The 16616-nt window shown below is 40.3% G+C and overlaps 1 protein-coding gene across 7 annotated transcripts in view; it reads left to right on the top strand.

The window, feature by feature from the left end:
- Positions 1–16616, top strand: part of Numb (NUMB endocytic adaptor protein) — a 108331-nt gene that overhangs the window by 76737 nt on the left and 14978 nt on the right. For all 7 annotated transcript variants that reach the window (XM_013115391.3, XM_005072697.4, XM_013115394.3 and 4 more), the window contains one exon: positions 14721–14795. In XM_013115391.3, coding sequence (XP_012970845.1) covers positions 14721–14795 — 75 coding nt within the window. The remainder of the gene's footprint in view (positions 1–14720; positions 14796–16616) is intronic.

Consider the following 16616-nt stretch of genomic DNA (forward strand, 5'->3'; position numbering starts at 1 on the left):
GTTGCTGTCTATGATTTTGCCTGTTTTTCTTGTGATACTAAATCTCATTTCTAGGAAAGTCCACTAAATGAATCAAGTAAGTTTCTTTATGATCTCTATTTGATCTTTCAAAAAATGTTTTGTTAGTGTATTAACTATATTTTTAACAGGTAGATTTTAGTTAGGGCTCACAACTGACAGAAATAGAAAGAAATACTAGATTCAGGTAAAATTTGAAAGTACCCCAAATTTTACATTCAATTCTCTTAGGTTTTTTTTAAATATAAGTTGAATTTCAAGGGAATAAATGAAAGTACATAAACTTACCTTTGAAGATTCTGCTGTGATCTTTAAACCTGTATTGCTGATCTAGGAAAATCTGTTGTAATTAATAGTCTGCCAAAATCTGCCTGGGTGCTTTTCATGTAGGTACTCTGATACTTCTCTAGTGATATTTTATCACTGCTCAGATCTTCAGAAGTACTAGGGCAAGGAATGGACCTCTGGGCAGTGGTAGAGCGCTTGCCCAGAATCAGCATGCATGAGGCCCAGGGTTCTTCTCCAACACTAGAGAAAAATAAAGTAAAAGAGTGATTACTGCTCTTACAGAGGACCTTTGTTCAATTCCCAGCATCCACTTTGGGTAGCTCACAACCACATGTCTGTAGCCAACCTAATCCAGACAACCCTGAATTAGACTCCTTCCCCAGGTGATTTCAGATTCTGCCAGACTGGCAATACTGTCACAGTGCCAAATTTATGACATAGGAAAAAATTATGACTCACTTTAATCTTTAAATAACATTAAATTGTTTTTCTTTATATGGTGAGGAAGCTAAGGTTTCAGAGGTTAAGTGGTCTCCTTAATCCCAGGTCCAATAAGTGATAGGAGCTTGGATTTGAACCAATCTGTCTCCTGAGTCTGTCTGTCTACATATATATATATATTTTAGGTTTTTCCAGACAGGGTTTCTCTGTGTAGCTTTGGAACCTATCCTGGCACTCCATCTATAGACCAGGCTGGCCTCATAGAGATGGCCTGCCTCTGCATCCCAAGTGCTGGGATTAAAGAAAGATGTACACCACCAGTGCCCGGCACTGAGTCTGTGCTCTTAAACACTGTACTATACACAATCACTTTTGTTTTTCTATTTTTCTTTTGTAATGCTGGGACTTGCACAGTGTTCTACCATGAACTGTATCCATAGGCTTTTTTTTTTTTTTACTTTCTCTTTTGAGGCATGATCCTATTAATTTGCTGGCCTTGAATTTAGTATTTCTGCTACCTCAGCATCCTAAATAGATGGAATTACAGGCCTGTGCTACCAGGCTTCCAGTCTGCTGTGTGTGGGGGTAGAGAGCTATATTTTGGGTTTTTGAGACAAGGTCTCATGCATCCTGGGATGGCCTAGAACTTGCTTTCTACCTGAGGATCACCTGACCCTCTCTAGAAGTTCTGTGGTTACAGGCGTGTACCACTATGCCTAGTGCTTGTTAGGCAAGCACTCAACCAGCTGAGCTACATCCTTAACTATCTGACTTCCTTTTAAAGAGGTAATAGTTATCTTTGGATTTTATTTCTAGTAAACTATTTTATTATAGTTTTCCTCAGTGGTTTAAATTAGGGCCTAGAGAGTGATAGGTGGCATGAGCTTGAGCTGTATCCCTCTCTCTCTCCCTCCCTCCCTCCCTCTCTCCCTCTCTTCCTCCCTCCCTCTCTCCCTCTCTCCCTCCCTCTCTAAGACGGTGTCTTTCTAGTTAATCGTCAGGCCTTAAACACGTATAGAGCCTAGTCTTCTCTCTTGCTTTCTGTACATCACCATGCCCGGCTCTAACACTTCATTTTAGTTTAGGGATTTTTATTTATTTGTTTGTTTATTGAAAAAGGGTCTCTATTATGTAGCCCTGGCTGTCCTGGAATTTGTTATGTAGACCAGGCTGGCCTTGAACTCACAGAGATCTCCCTGCTGCTACCTCCTAAGTTCTGGCATTAAAGACACTCAGCTTATTTGGAGATTTTTAAATAGTACTCAGGTGTTGAGTACCTTAAGAAGCTGAGGCAGGAGAATTACCATAAATTTAAAGCTAGCCTGGACCATATAGTGAGTTCTAGACTAGTTAGGGCTACACATTAAGGCACAGCTTCAAGAAATAAAAACAAATCCGTCCTACTAGTGACTTTTACTCCCACAGTATTTTATAAGAAACAAAAAAACACTAAGCAATCTTAGTATTACATCCATGAATATATATGACTGTAAGAATTATTCTCTTGATCTAAAGAGATGGCTCAGCAGTTAAGAGTCCTTGTTCTTTCAAGGCCATGGTTCAGTTCTCTGTACATACATAGTAGCTCACAACTGTCTGTAACTCCAGTTCCATGGGACCTGATGCTCTCTTCTGGCCTCTGCAGACACTAGACACTCATTATGGTGCATAGACATAGACATACATGCAGGCAAAGCATTCACATGCATTTAATAAAAATAAACCTTTGAAGTTTTTTTTTTTTTTTTAGTCCTTTTTGAGGCCGTGTTCCAGTTCTGGGACAGCCAAAGCTATATAACAGATTCTGTCTCTAAATAATTTTTATGTTATGGGGAGGAGGGGTCCTTTTACAGTAGGACAATTTTGTTAAGTAATTTATAAAATTCAGTAAGTCAGGTTTCATTCAGTGAGTCCAGGGAAAGAAGAAAAACCAAACAAACAAAACTACTACTTATAACATCACCAGCAATGCACTTTAATTGAAACACTTTTCTTTAATTTTGAGCCTCTTTGACTTTCCAGTTGTCATCATTCTTCTCTACATTAATCTTTAAGAAACAGAATAAAAAGACTTGATGTATTGAATTTGTGAGCTGAGGTATTGTTTAATGAAAGCTGAATGTGAATGTTTTTAATTTTTTATTACATGTAGAGTGTGTATGGTGTGTGTGTCTGTGTGTGTGTGTGTTGTAAATAGAGATTTTCCAGTCTAGTCTGGTTCCCACTGGACCCATTTTCTCTTCACCCACCACCAGATCCCATAGCTGCTTAATGACATAACCACTCAGAGACTTAATAATGTATTTATAATTGTTTAGCCATGGCTTTTTACTGGCTAGCTCTCTCTTAATTATTAACCTATAACTATTCATCTGCGTACCTCTATGTGGCTTTATCTTACCAAAAATACCCAGATGTCCTATCTTCCTGGTGGTGTCTGTCCGTTGTCTTTCTTTTCCCTGCCTCTTTGTGGAGTCAGTCTTCAAACTAACTCTGTCTCTGTCTCTCTCTGTGTTTGTCTCTCTCTTTGTCTCTATGTCTCTGTCTCTCTCTGTGTCTCTGTCTCTCTCTGTCTCTGTCTCTCTGTCTCTCTCTATCTGTCTCTCTCTCTCTTGTAGGGGGATAGTAGTATATGTCCATCTTTAATTCTTGCATGTAGAGGTAGAAGCCAAAGAATCAGGAGTTCAGGGCTCATCTACATATTAAGATTGAGGCCAGCCTGGGCTAATGAGCCTCTATCTCAAAAAAAACACAAATAGCAGGTTTAAGGAGTTTTTATTTGGTGGTTGGTTGATTTTGTTTTTGAGACAGCGTTTCTCTGCGTAAACAGTCCTGGCTGTCCGGGAATTCACTTTGTTGGCCAGACTGGCCTCCAACTCACAGAGATCTGCCTGTCTCTGCCTCCCAGGTGCTGGGATTTCAGATGTGCACCACCACAGCCCAGCAGGTGTTGCTTTTATCGGTACATCTCATAAATTATGATGCTATACTAGTCTTTGAGCCTGTATTGTTTAATGGGCCATGAAAAAGAGAACAATTGTAAATTGTTACACTACACTGTTAAATGTTAAAGTAAGTAGGTGAAAGAAGTTAGTCTTTATTTCAAATTCATTAGTCATAGCCGAGAAGCTGCCTTCATCATCTCAGATTTCAGCATTTGGTCCAACCACTCATGTTTGCCTCCATGGTGACAGCAGTGCCTGCAGAGACTACAGTAATGAAACCATAGACATCTGATGGTTACAGAACTGTACTGTGGACATCTAAAAAGAGAGGGAGGGAACTGGACCTCAGCCTAATGTTTTCCAGACTAGCTAATTGTTCTCTGCGGTCCATAGTATACTCAGCTTTTATACTTCAGCTGGTGAATTGACTGCACGAGACTGCGTTGTACAAGCACATGGAGACAAGCTCAAAAGGTCTCCTGCTTAGTACATTTTACCGCATGCTAAAATCAGATTTTTTTTAAAACTTGGTGCAGCTATCTTTGACCTACTCCATGTGGATATCATCTCATTCAAAAGCACTGACCTGCTCTCCTTGGGTCTACTTTAGTTAGAGTGAATGGAGAAGAAGTGTGTAACACAGAGGGCACTAGGCAGCTCGAGGGTGCACACAGCTCCATAGACACGGACTGCACTGCTTGCAGATATTCCAGATATCGAGTACTCTAACATGAAAGCCAGGTTATCACAGAGAAAGCAGCAAGTACAGTGTGTGAAAGGCAGCTTGTACTGAGCAGCTGTGCCCTTGACTGCTGTTCCTCACAGTCCCAGCAGCTCATGCTATTGTCACTCAGTTGTCTTGTCTGCCTTGAACTCTGTAGGAATTTAAGTTTGTGAACTTATCTAGGCTGTTGTGTCATTTATTTCTGATGCATGAAAATTATTAAGATTATTACATTTGTGCAAGTTAGTTGTAAATTGACCATGAGCTATATCTCCCCAGCCTCTGGGTCCTTTTCTTCCTTTTTGCTTTTTAAATTCCTGAACTCTTCCTAACATTAATTTTATATTCTTCAGTTTCTTCTTAGATAATTTTTAGGATTTTCTTTATGTTTCCTTTTGAAAGTACATTACAGGGATTGGGAAGGTAGCTTAGTAAAGCAAGTACGAGATCTGAATGTGAACCCCAGTACCTAACGTATAAAAACATTGGGCCAGGTGTGATCTCTCTCTCTCTCTCTCTCTCTCTCTCTCTCTCTCTCTCTCTCTCTCTCTCACACACACACACACACACACACACACACACACACACTCTATCCCAGTGCCAAAGACGCGACAGAACCCCTGGGCTCACGGGTCAGACAGTCTGGCCTGATTGCTGAGTTCCAGATCTTGTCTCAGAGTAAGCAAACTGTTTCTGAGGATGATACCTGGAACTGTCTTCTGGCCTCTACATGTGCGTAAGTGTGCGCGCGCACACACACACACACAAAAGTATATTAGTATTAGGACAAATCCTTGAGAGAGAAGGAACAAAAAGCAAGTAACCACAAGGTTTTTATATTCACCCTTTGTGTCCTTTTTTCTTAGTACAGTGATCAGTTGGTCTTTTAAAGGTCTTGGTCACTGACCTTTTCTATATTTGGGGGGATAAATTATTAATTTTGGAAGCTGGTCTTCACATATACACTATAGCATTTCAATGGTTCTCAAGTCAGTATTAGTATATAAAATGTGCTCTCCATCCCTAGTCAAAGACATATAAGATGTCTTGATTTTCATAGCACAGTTACTCTCTTTTTTTATACAACTTTTATGCTTCTTTTTTCCTTAAGCTTTCAGAATTTTGCAGCACTCAGGAGGCAGAGGCAGGTGGATCTCTGTGAGTTTGAAGCCACCTGGTCTACATACTCAGTTCCAAGACAGCCAGAGCTACATAGTAAGACCCTGTCTCAAAAAAACAAACAACAACAACACCCTTTCAGAATTTATTTATTTAATTAATTTTATGTGAGTGTCAAATCACTTGGAGCTGAATTATAGACCGTTGTGAGCTGTCATATAAATGGAACCTGGGTCCTCTGGAAGAGCAGCCAGTGTTCTTAATTGCTGAACCATGTCTCCAGTCCCCAGGGTTTCTTACACTATTCTTTTTTTCAGCCTGCTTCATACTTCACTGAGAAAATCAAACTGACCCAGAAGGGCTGAAGCTTGTAACTTTGTAGTTGAGCACTTGCCTGGTGTGAGCGCAGTTGTGGCTCCAGTCTGGGTGTCACACCCACCTGCCTGCCTGTCATCTGTGCCTGTATGTCCTTGTTCTTTCCTTTGGTTTGATTTTGATTTTGAGACAGGGCTTCCCCAGGTAGGGCAAACTGGCCTCTTGGAATTCTCTTGCCTCTGCCCCCTGGCTGCTTCGATTGACAAGTATGCTCCTTAATGTCCAACTTCCATTAGTTTTTTACCATTTCAACTCTTATTCCAATTCCCTCTTTCATCAATTTTTTTTCTTCAGTAGATTGTCCTAAAAATGAAACACATTTTTAGAAAAGCTTCTTGGTGTCTTCTGTTCTGCCATCCTGTCTTTTGATATTTAATAACCACCACTGCCCTGGCTTCTGTCTTTACCCTAAAACTGCTCCTTTCAAGTCTTTCAATCTATTGCAATGAGTCTGTCACCCTGATCCCAGACTGTATCAGGATTTGACAGTCTGGCTCTCCTTAAAGCATTGTTCATCTTGAGTATAGGGAACAATATACTCCTAGCTTTCCTTATGCCTCTGTCTAAATACTTCTTAGTTGTGGATTTTCTCTGCATGGATTTTCTCTCTAGGTGATGTCACCCAGTGCTGTAACAAGCCAGGCATTCTGAACTTTGTGCTGGCATTTCTATCATAGAAATGGTATAGCATAGGACCAAAGACAGGTTCTGGAGCCACTTGTGTTTAATTCCACCGGTGCCCTTAGAAGATCTGAGTTAATACCTACCTCAGTAAAATGTCTTTACTAAAGCATCTTTAGGACCTGGCAGGTTGTTCCTCTCATCTCATCCTACTGTCTTCACTAATAATTCCTTAAAAGACACCAGGAATGCTCCTATGTCAGGGCCTTTATATTTACTATAACTTATTATAATATGGAACACATACCAATCCAGACACATATCTATGACCCACTTCCCCATCTTTCTTTGCTTAAAAGACTTATCTAAATGACACATTTGTTTACAACTGTCTTAAACCCCCACCCCGCTGTCTATGTACATGTTCCCTGTTTCTTCCCTAGCCTTATTTTTCTATTGTCTCATGTCATTCCATACCTTTACTTACTTGTTTGTGTGTCTGTCACTGTAAGGTAAGCTCTCAGAGGACACGGATCTTCACTTTGTTTGTGGTGGAACCCTCAGTACCTACAGTGCTATGTGGTCTAAAGTTTCTACTCTACAATATTCGAGTTTGGTGAATGAATATATGAAATATATATTCTCAAGTTTACTCTGTAATTAAAGAATCTGTTATTACTAATTAAATACTACCAAATTGTTCAATAATAACAAATGCTGTTAGAATAGAACAGAAATTTAAATGTGAGAAAGTATAATGAAGACTTTCTGGAGATAACACTTAGACTGAGATTTCAAGCTAAATTTTGGCTAATTAGGTTTGAAAAGAAAGAGACTTTTAATAAGGCAGCCATTGGGGAAGTTATGTTTCTGTCTCTTTATTGCTTTGAAGAATATGAATATATTTGTTCAGCATGTCTTTCTCCTCAGAAATTCAAATACTGAGTTATGGACACAGTCCTTTTTCCTCATATTTTAAATAAAATTTAAAACAAAAACCAAATCTAAGCTCCCTGCAGGGAAAAAGTTCTCTTTCTTTTTATTTATTTATTTTTATTTATTTTAGTTTAGTTTTTTTGGGACATGGTTTCTCTATGTAGCTTTGGAGTCTTTCCTGGAACTCACTTTGTAGACCAGGCTGGCCTTGAATTCACAGAGATCCGCCTGCCTCTGCCTCCCCAGCACTGGGATTAAAGGCGTGCGCCACCATTCTGCTCGTCTTTATTTATTACAAGGCACACTGCATCATGATTACCTGGCTAGTGTGTCATTATTACTCTGGTAACAGAGTCATCTGTGAGTGTAAGTGCTGCTCCTGGGGATTTTATAGCTGTGTCACATTTGTTTTCCTGGCCTTTGTGACATTTCCTTATTTTGACTTCCTTGAGAACATCTGCTTACCCTTCTTACTGTTAGCTGTCATATGTTACCCAAACCATCTTGTTCCGTTTATGGTGATGTGTGTTCTTACCTCATTAGTGATTCTGGGAATCATAGAATTTTAGATTTAGACAGAACCTAAAATGTGAGTCAGTCTGATAATATTGGATAGGGTATAAAAATGGGAGGTACAGGGCTGGAGAGATGGCTCAGTGGTTAAGAGCACTGGCTGCTCTTCCAGAGGCCCTGGGTTCAGTTCCCAGAACCCACGTGGCAGCTCACAGCTGTCTGTAACTCCAATTCAGGGGATCTGATACCTTCATGCACATAAAATAAAAAGCTAAATAATTTTTAAAATGTGGGTACAAAATAATGAATATTTTAAAAGAGTCAGTTAATGGCTACATTCTAGAAAAATCTTCAGAGCATAGCCCACCATATTTGTTTTTGAAAATCAAGTTTTATGGGAACAAGACCATTCCTATTTGTTCACATGTTGTCTGTGGCTTCTTTTGTGCTATGATGACAGTTGAGTAGTTGCCGTGCAGATTAGATGACTGGCAATGCCCCAAGTATTTGGTAGTAGGTCCTTCACAGAGAAAGTGCCAATCCCAGATTTAAACAATTTAAAAACTCATACCTATAAATGTATCTCATTTCTTCCAGCTTAGATTTAGTATATAAAATGAAAGCAATGTAAGGCTACTCTAATCTACAAAGACTATCACCAACCTGTTATGTTCATTGGTTTTCAATTTATTTTAAAAAGTTATTTCTGCTTAATCACTCTGAAGGGATAGGAATGTAGTTCAGTTGGCCCAATGGGCACAGTGCTTGACTAGCATGCATGAGGTTCAGTCCCAACACGCCATACACCAGGCATACATCATAGCACACTTCTGTAATTCCAGAAGTCATGTGGGTTTACATTAACAAAGAGTTTGAGGCCAGCCTAGGCTATATAGTAAAGCCTTGTTGGGGGGGGGAGATATTAAAATTTAAAAGATTTACTCATAATAAAAGAAATTTCAAGCAAATTAATTTCTTAATTCCAAGGTGGATATTTAGGACGTAGCGAGTGACATGACTCTTCCTGCCATTTCTCTGAGGAGGCAGCCCCCCTTCTCTCTTCCCTTTCCTCACTCCCCTATCTTCCTCCAATAAACATTCCACATGAAGAAAAAAGAAAGTAGTGACTTGAAAGTTACAATTTTAACTAGTCACAAGTTAGCTTCTGTTCAGCTGTCACTAAATTCTAAATTGCTAAAATTTGGTCTGTGTTAGGTCCATTTTCTTTCTTTGAAAAATAGTAATCTTTAGTGTGGAACTCGTCTTGACATTAGCATTAGTCAGTAGGAATTCCACCTGTAACCTTGAAATGATGACCAAGCCAGAAGGTGTTGTAGCAATAGTCATGAACTCATTCTTAATTTCTTACATGTGTATCATCACTACCACAGTTTTATTAGTGTCTAAAGTATGTGCGTTTCTACCACAATCAAGTCCTACATGCTTATTCGGAATTACCTTTTTTATTAATGGGTTTGTTCTTTGACAACTTCATACATGTATACAATGCATTTATGGAAAATGCTTTTTTTCTTTTTGATTTTTCCAGACAAGGTTTCTCTGTGGTTTTGGAGGCTGTCCTGGAACTAGCTCTTTAGACCAGGCTGGTCTCTGAACTCACAGAGATCCGCCTGCCTCTGCCTCCTGAGTGCTGGGATTAAAGGCATGTGCCACCACTGCCCAGCTCTGGAAGAGCTTTTTAAAGCTTAGTCTTGCTATGTATGCCTCCAGCCTTAGCCTCTTAGTGTTGGAATTACAAACATGCAGCACCACAACTAACCTCATGGTAAAGGCTATTGTTTGTTTTGAGACAGGAGAGCTCAGGTTGGCCTTGACCTCAAAGAGATTTGCCTGCCTCTGCCTCTAAAGTGTTGGAATCAAAGGAATGCGACACCGTGCTCAGCTCATAAAGCCTTTTAAAGAGTGTGTTTAATATTCATAAAATCTTCTTGCCTTTTATTTATTTCTCAGCCCATTGTAATCTAACCTCCTCTTCACTGTCAGTCAGGTTCTCCAGAGATGTCCACCTGATAGGTGAACGTGGGTGCACACGTGCTTTTGGACACGTGCATGTGCATGTGAGATAGATTATTTTAGGAGTTGGCATGAGTTTATGGATGTGGGAAGTCTAAAATTTGAGGCTAGTAGGCTGGAAACTCAAACAAGGTAGACTTTCTTTACTGGTTGTACAGGACCTGCCCAAATGTTAGAAGCTAATCTCCATTATCTAAAATTAGTTACTATTTATTTATTTAGTTAGTAGTTAGTGTGTCTGCCTACATGCTATGCCCTGAGAGGCCAGAAGAGGGTATTACATATTACATCCTGGGTCTGCTGAAACTTGGAGTTACAGATGGTTGTGATCCACTTGACTTGAGGGATGGGAACTGAATTTCAGTTCTGAAAAATCAAGTGCTCTTAACCACTAAAGCCATCCCTCTTGCCCTTGTTTGTTCCTTTAAGATACAGTCTTCTGCGGGGCATGTTCGTGCATGCCTCTCATACTAGTGCTGAGGAGGCAGAATCAGTCAGCTCTCTGAATTCGAGACCTGCCTGGTCTACAGAGAAAGTTCTGGGGGCTGTTGTACAGATAAAACCTGTCTCAAGAAAGAGGGAGGAAAAACAAAAATACAGGCATTCCTTGTCCATTGGACCGGCCTGGAGTCCATTATGTTCTCCATCTGGCTCAAGCTCATCGTGATCGTTCCTCAGCCTCCTGTGTGCTGGGATTGCAGGCAGGCCTAGCTGCAGCGACATGTAAATTTTACCATCACAATTTCTGCTGTGTCTTCATTGCGAAACCCAGGGGACTCTCTGAACATGTACCTTCCCTCACTTGGTCGGTACAGTACATCTGACACAGCCATCCATTACTTTTGAAACCCTTCTCCTTTAATTTTAATGATATTCATCTCCCATTGTTCTGTCCCATTGACTATATTTCAAGGAATTGCTTATCTCCTCCCAACTCTTTAATTATTGATGGTCTCTGGTATCTTTCTCTCTTGTCTCCCAATCTAGAATTTTATTTTAAGATTATCTCTTAGTGCTGGAGATTAGCTCAGCAGTTAAGAGCACCAGCTGCTTTTCCAGAGGTCTTGAATTCAATTCCCAACACCCACATGACAGCTCACTTCCATCCATAACTTGTCCCAGGGTATCCAGTGCTCTCTGCTGGTGTATAGACAGATGCATACACAGATAAAACATCCATATACATAAAATAGATAATTCTCTTAAGAAATTTTCTTTCAGCTGGGCGTTGGTGGCGCACGCCTTTAGTCCCAGCACTTGGGAAGCAGAGATAGGATCTCTGTGAGTTAAGGGACAGCCAGGGCTGTAGAGAGACCCTGTCCCTCCCAAAATAAGAATTCTTTTTGGCATCAGTCCTATATATTCAGTTGTCTGCTGACATCAGCCTAGCTAGACACCTCAGACTATCTGCAATCTCCTCTAAAATGTATTTTGCATCTCTTATCTATCTTACCCAGTGTTACTTTCCACTCATAACACAAGACCCATCCTTTCCCCCATACTATGTAAAACCTCCTTTTCTATCTTAGTCAAGTTAGCTCAGCCCTGATTTCCCCCCAGCCTGGAATCTTGCTTGTTGATCTCTTTCTGACCTCGTGTACACTGCTGCAAAGTGATGTTTCAAAATGCAAATCTAGAAACTAGAGAGATGACTCAGCAGTTAAGAGCGGTTTGTTGCTCTTCCAGAGGAACCAAGTTTATCCTTAGCACCCACAAAAGACAGCTCACACCCACCTGGAACCGCAGCTCCACAGAACCCAACACCCCTTCTGACACACACAGATGTTGCACTCACAGGCACAGTCCCATGCACAGACACAGACGTAATTAAAAATAAGAATTAATTTTTTAAATGCAAACATAGGGCAGTGAGATGGCTCAATGGGTAAAGGCCCTTGCTGCCAAGCCTGGTGACCTGAGCTCAGTCTCCAGGTCCACACCATGGGAGGAAAGAGCTGACTCCAGCAAGTTGTTCTTTGATTGCACACACATGCACACACATAATCGGACACGATAGGTAAGAATAGAAATGGAAACTGACTTCATTGTGTTTAATTCTTTCAGTAGCTTTCAATTGCCCACGGAATTCTCTAGAAGGCATACAGGTCCTGCATGAGGAGGCCTTCCCTCTTGATTATCTACCATTGCTTCTTGCCCAGCCTACTTTCAACCCATACTGAAATATTTTCAGGGTCCCAGACTTTTGTACCATTTGCCTTGATGTCTTGGACTACTGTCTTCTGCCTGGCATGCCATTTCTCTGCCTCCTTAGCTCTATTTTAGAGCATTGAGAAAAATATCTCAGGGCTGGGCTGAGTTCTATCTTGTTGGGATAGCCTTCCCCAGTCCCACAAATAGATTGACTGTCTCTTTCTGCATCATTGTACCGTGTTTTCCACTCATCTCTAGCACTTATTACTTTATTATGTTTTCTTGGAGTGTTGCTTTTCAGTGGTCTGTGAGGCCTTCATGCATTTGCAGTGTCTAGAAAGTTGTAGACACTCGCCTGGCATGTGATGGTAGCAGTGGAGATGATGAGCCTGGAGTGGGTTCTAGCAGCTTGTTTAAAAGCATGCTTTCACAACCAGGATTCCTGGGCTTGGGGACATGGGAAGGAGAATTACAGTCGTCTTATTCCTTGTCCCTTCTAGAAGTTGCTGCTCTAGATTCCCTTCTATGACAATCTGATACCCACAGCTCAGCCTTTGTTTGTTTTAATTTGCTTATATCCATAGACAAGTTAAGAAAGGGCATTAAGTCAGGTGGTGGTGGTGACACATACCTTTAACCCAGCACTCAAGAGGCCAAGGCAGACAGATCTCTCTGAGTTCAAGATCAGCCTGGTCTACAGAGTGAGTTCCAGGACAGCCAAGGCAAAAAGAGAGAGAAATAATAGGACATCGAGTACTATTGCATATAAATTACTAATTGTTCTCAGTAATTCGTGTTTGGGTAGCAACCCAGAGAAAGGTCTTTTTGCAGCCAGTTAGGGAGGGGGGGAAGGAGAGAGAGAAAGAGAAAGCTGGGGCATAGTGACTCACACCTTTAATCCTAGCACTTGCAGAGGCAGGCAAATCACCAGCCTGGTCTACAGGAGGAGTTCCAGGACAGCCAGAGAGAGCTACACAGAAAACCCCTGCCTCAAAAAAACCAACCAACCAGATGAAAGCAACAACAAAACAACCCTTTATTTTCTCAGTAGTGAGGATGTATTTAGGGAGTCCACAAGAGCCCAGAATAAAGGGAAGTCAGGTATTTTATTGGAGAATCACTCACAAATGACAAGGGAAGGTAGAGAGCCTCTTAGGTCTTTGACCTTGGTCACTGGATGCTGCCATCGCCTTCTGCGCACAACCTTAGAGAGCAAGCACTAGGTAGTACCTAAGACCCCGCCCTAAAGGGGCTGGCATCTCAAAGACTATTGGCTGAAAGAACTCCTGCAACACAGTAGTTTTTATATCTTCCCATGCCCCAGAATGTTTCCATGCATTTACTGTCAAAATAAAAACTAAATCAGGGCCAGGCGGTGGTGGTCTTGCATACCTTTAACCCCAGCACTCAGGAGGCAGAGGCAGGCGGATCTCTGTGAGTTCAAGACCGGCCTGGTCTACAGATCGAGTTCCAGGATAGCCTCCAAAGCCACAGAGAAACCCTGTCTCAAAAAAAATGAATGAATGAATGAATGAATGAATGAACGAACAAACAAACAAATAAAACTAAATCAGAGCTGAAGCAATGACTCAGCAGTTAAGAGCTCTGGCTGTTCTTCCAGAGGTCCTGAGTTCAATTCCCAGCACCCACATGACTGGTCACAACCACCCATAATGAGATGTGGTGCCCTCTTCTGCTGTGCAGATATTGACGTAATCAAAACACCCATATACATAAATCAATATTTAAAAAAACTAAGCTGAAGTGGTGCTAATCTTGAGGGGATAATTAATGGATTTTAAAGATTGTTCCTAGAGTAGTGAAGGTTTCTTGCCATTTTTTTTAAAGGTAAACATTCTTTTTTTTTAATAATTCATTTAACTTTATTTTATGTGCATTGGTGTGAATGTATCAGATCCCCTGGAACTAGAGTTTCAGACAGTTGTGAGCTGCCATGTGGGTGCTGGGAATTGAACCCCGGTTCTCTGGAAGAGCAGCCAATGCTCTTAACCGCTGAGCCATCTCTCCAGCCTGGTTTCTTGCCATTTTTAACATGAAAATTTCAGGTGGCCAAGGGTCACACTGGTTTTTAGGATAGTGGAATGGTCAGCATAATGACTCAGGTTTATCTGTTACTGTCTACACTATACCTGTAGAAGTTCTTGTGGTGTAACTCCTTACGTGTTTAATATTTACCTGACTCTTAGTTTTCTGGACTGATATTTTTAAATGGCTGAGGAATCTAGTTGTAAATTCTTTGCCCTTTATGGAATGTGTTATCTTGGTTTTAGTTCTATCTGTCCCTTCTCCCTTACTTATTTTATCTTATGGTTTTTTGATGTGTTTCTGAAGTAATTGCTTTGGCTTGTTTTTTCCTGAATGTTCATGAAGTTTGGTTGAATATCTGGCTTTGGGCATCCTTCCTGAGCTTGGACTTCCTCTCTCCTTGGGACTTTTGGAAGACAGAAAACAGTGTTTTCTTTAGAAGATGAGTTTTGCTTTCCTTTTAACATTATGTATATATGTGTCTCCCCCTACCCCTTATCTTTTAAAAGACGGGAAAGAAAGCAGTGAAGGCTGTTCTGTGGGTGTCAGCGGATGGACTCAGGGTTGTGGATGAAAAAACTAAGGTAAGAGTTTTATGAGTTCAGATTACTGCTTGTGTGGTTTTTGTTTTGTTGTTTTTTTAATCTCTAATGATAAAATGCCATAAAGTTGTTGTAGTAGCACTATAATATCCTGCTACTTATTTGAGGGACTGTTTCAATGTCCAGGAAACTAATTTAGTAACTCATTTACTTTATGAAAATAAAAAAACTCAATATTTTGTTCTATATAATATAGCATATTTCATGTATCAAGCATTAATGTTTAATGCTAAGATATGAGTTCTATTTTTGTTCCATGTTTAATTTTTTTCAGATCCATGAATATATAAAGTGATGTATCTTCTGCTGTTATTGTTTAGATGACAGGCCACATCTTAAATTTGCCCTTGTTAAAACATATGTTAGAAAGGGATAAATGAATTAGCCAACTCAAGGCTCAATTGAAGTGAATTTTAAGCATTAGAGGTGAGAATTTATTTAGGATTCAAGCAATATTCTGGGTATCATTTTGTATTTAATAGAAAGTGACCCTGAATGTTCAAATGTTCAAGATATATAAGGACACTTAATAATTACTAAATTTTCTTGAGACCTAAAACCAGGAAACGTTTCTAACGTTTTTTAAAATTTGGAAGTGGGTAAGTTTGGGCAGAAAAAGAACAGATTTGATGAGCAATTTATCTGATTTTTTTTTTTGTTTGTTTGTTTGGTTTGTTTTTCAAGACAGGCTTTCTCTGTATATCAGCCCTGACTGTCTTAGAACTCTCTCTAGACCAGGCTGACCTCAAACTCAGAGATCCCCCTGCCTCTGCCTCCTGAGTGCTGGGATTAAAGGCATGCACCACCATACCCAGCTATGTCTGGTAATTTTTAAGTGCATTTCAGAATTTTGAGCTTTTTTTTAAGATTTATTTATTTATTATGTATAGAGTATCCTGTCTTCATGTATGCCTGCAGACCAGAAGAGGGCACCAGATCTCATTACAGATGGTTGTGAGCCACCATGTGGTTGCAGGGACTTGAACCCAGGTTCTCTGGAAAAATAGTCAGTACTCCTAACCTGTGAGCCATCTCTTCAGCCTTTTTTTCCAGGACAGGGTTTCTGTGTGTAGCCCTGTCTGTCCTGGAAGTTGCTTTGTAGACTAGGCATGTGCCACCGCCTCCCAGCTGACCTTTTTTTTTTTTTAAGTCCAAAATACTAATAGGCTTAAATTTTGATATTTTTAAAACAATAATTTAAGTAGCTTTTAAAACTTGTATTATTTTAATTCATGTTTTGGATGACTTTTTTTTTTTTTTTGAGAAGGGGTCTTGCTGTCTTTGATCTAACAATCTTTTGCCTCAGCCTACCAAGTGCTGGGATTGCAGGTTTGTAGTGCCATACCAGGCAAATTTGTCATGCTTGTGACTGTGTATTTGTTTTTTACTATTGTTGGGAATTGATATTTCCCCTTGGTGACTACTTGTAGTGCCTGCATATATGAATTTTGTTCTTTCTACATTGACTGATGATAGTGATTGGTGGTTGAATGGGTCAGTAGAGACAGGGTCTCTGTGTAGCCCTAGAGAGCCCAAAGCCTAGTTTTATCTGGAATTCACTACGCACCAACCCAGTTTGGCCTTGAATTTGCATCAGTTCTCTTGCCCTAGCCTCCTAAGTGCTGGCATGAGCCACTATGCATACTGTTAATAGGTGACTTGCCACCACTGGACCCATTTCCCACCTTTATATTTTACCTATTGTCAGGGACTAAACACAGTGTTGGAATTGGTGCTGTGACAAGGCCATGCCATGATCTGCACAAATTAATATAGATACAGTCTGAATTTCAAGTCCCTAAT

The sequence above is a fragment of the Mesocricetus auratus genome, unplaced genomic scaffold (assembly GCF_017639785.1).
Source record: "Mesocricetus auratus isolate SY011 unplaced genomic scaffold, BCM_Maur_2.0 Super-Scaffold_15014, whole genome shotgun sequence".
Taxonomy (NCBI): domain Eukaryota; kingdom Metazoa; phylum Chordata; class Mammalia; order Rodentia; family Cricetidae; genus Mesocricetus; species Mesocricetus auratus.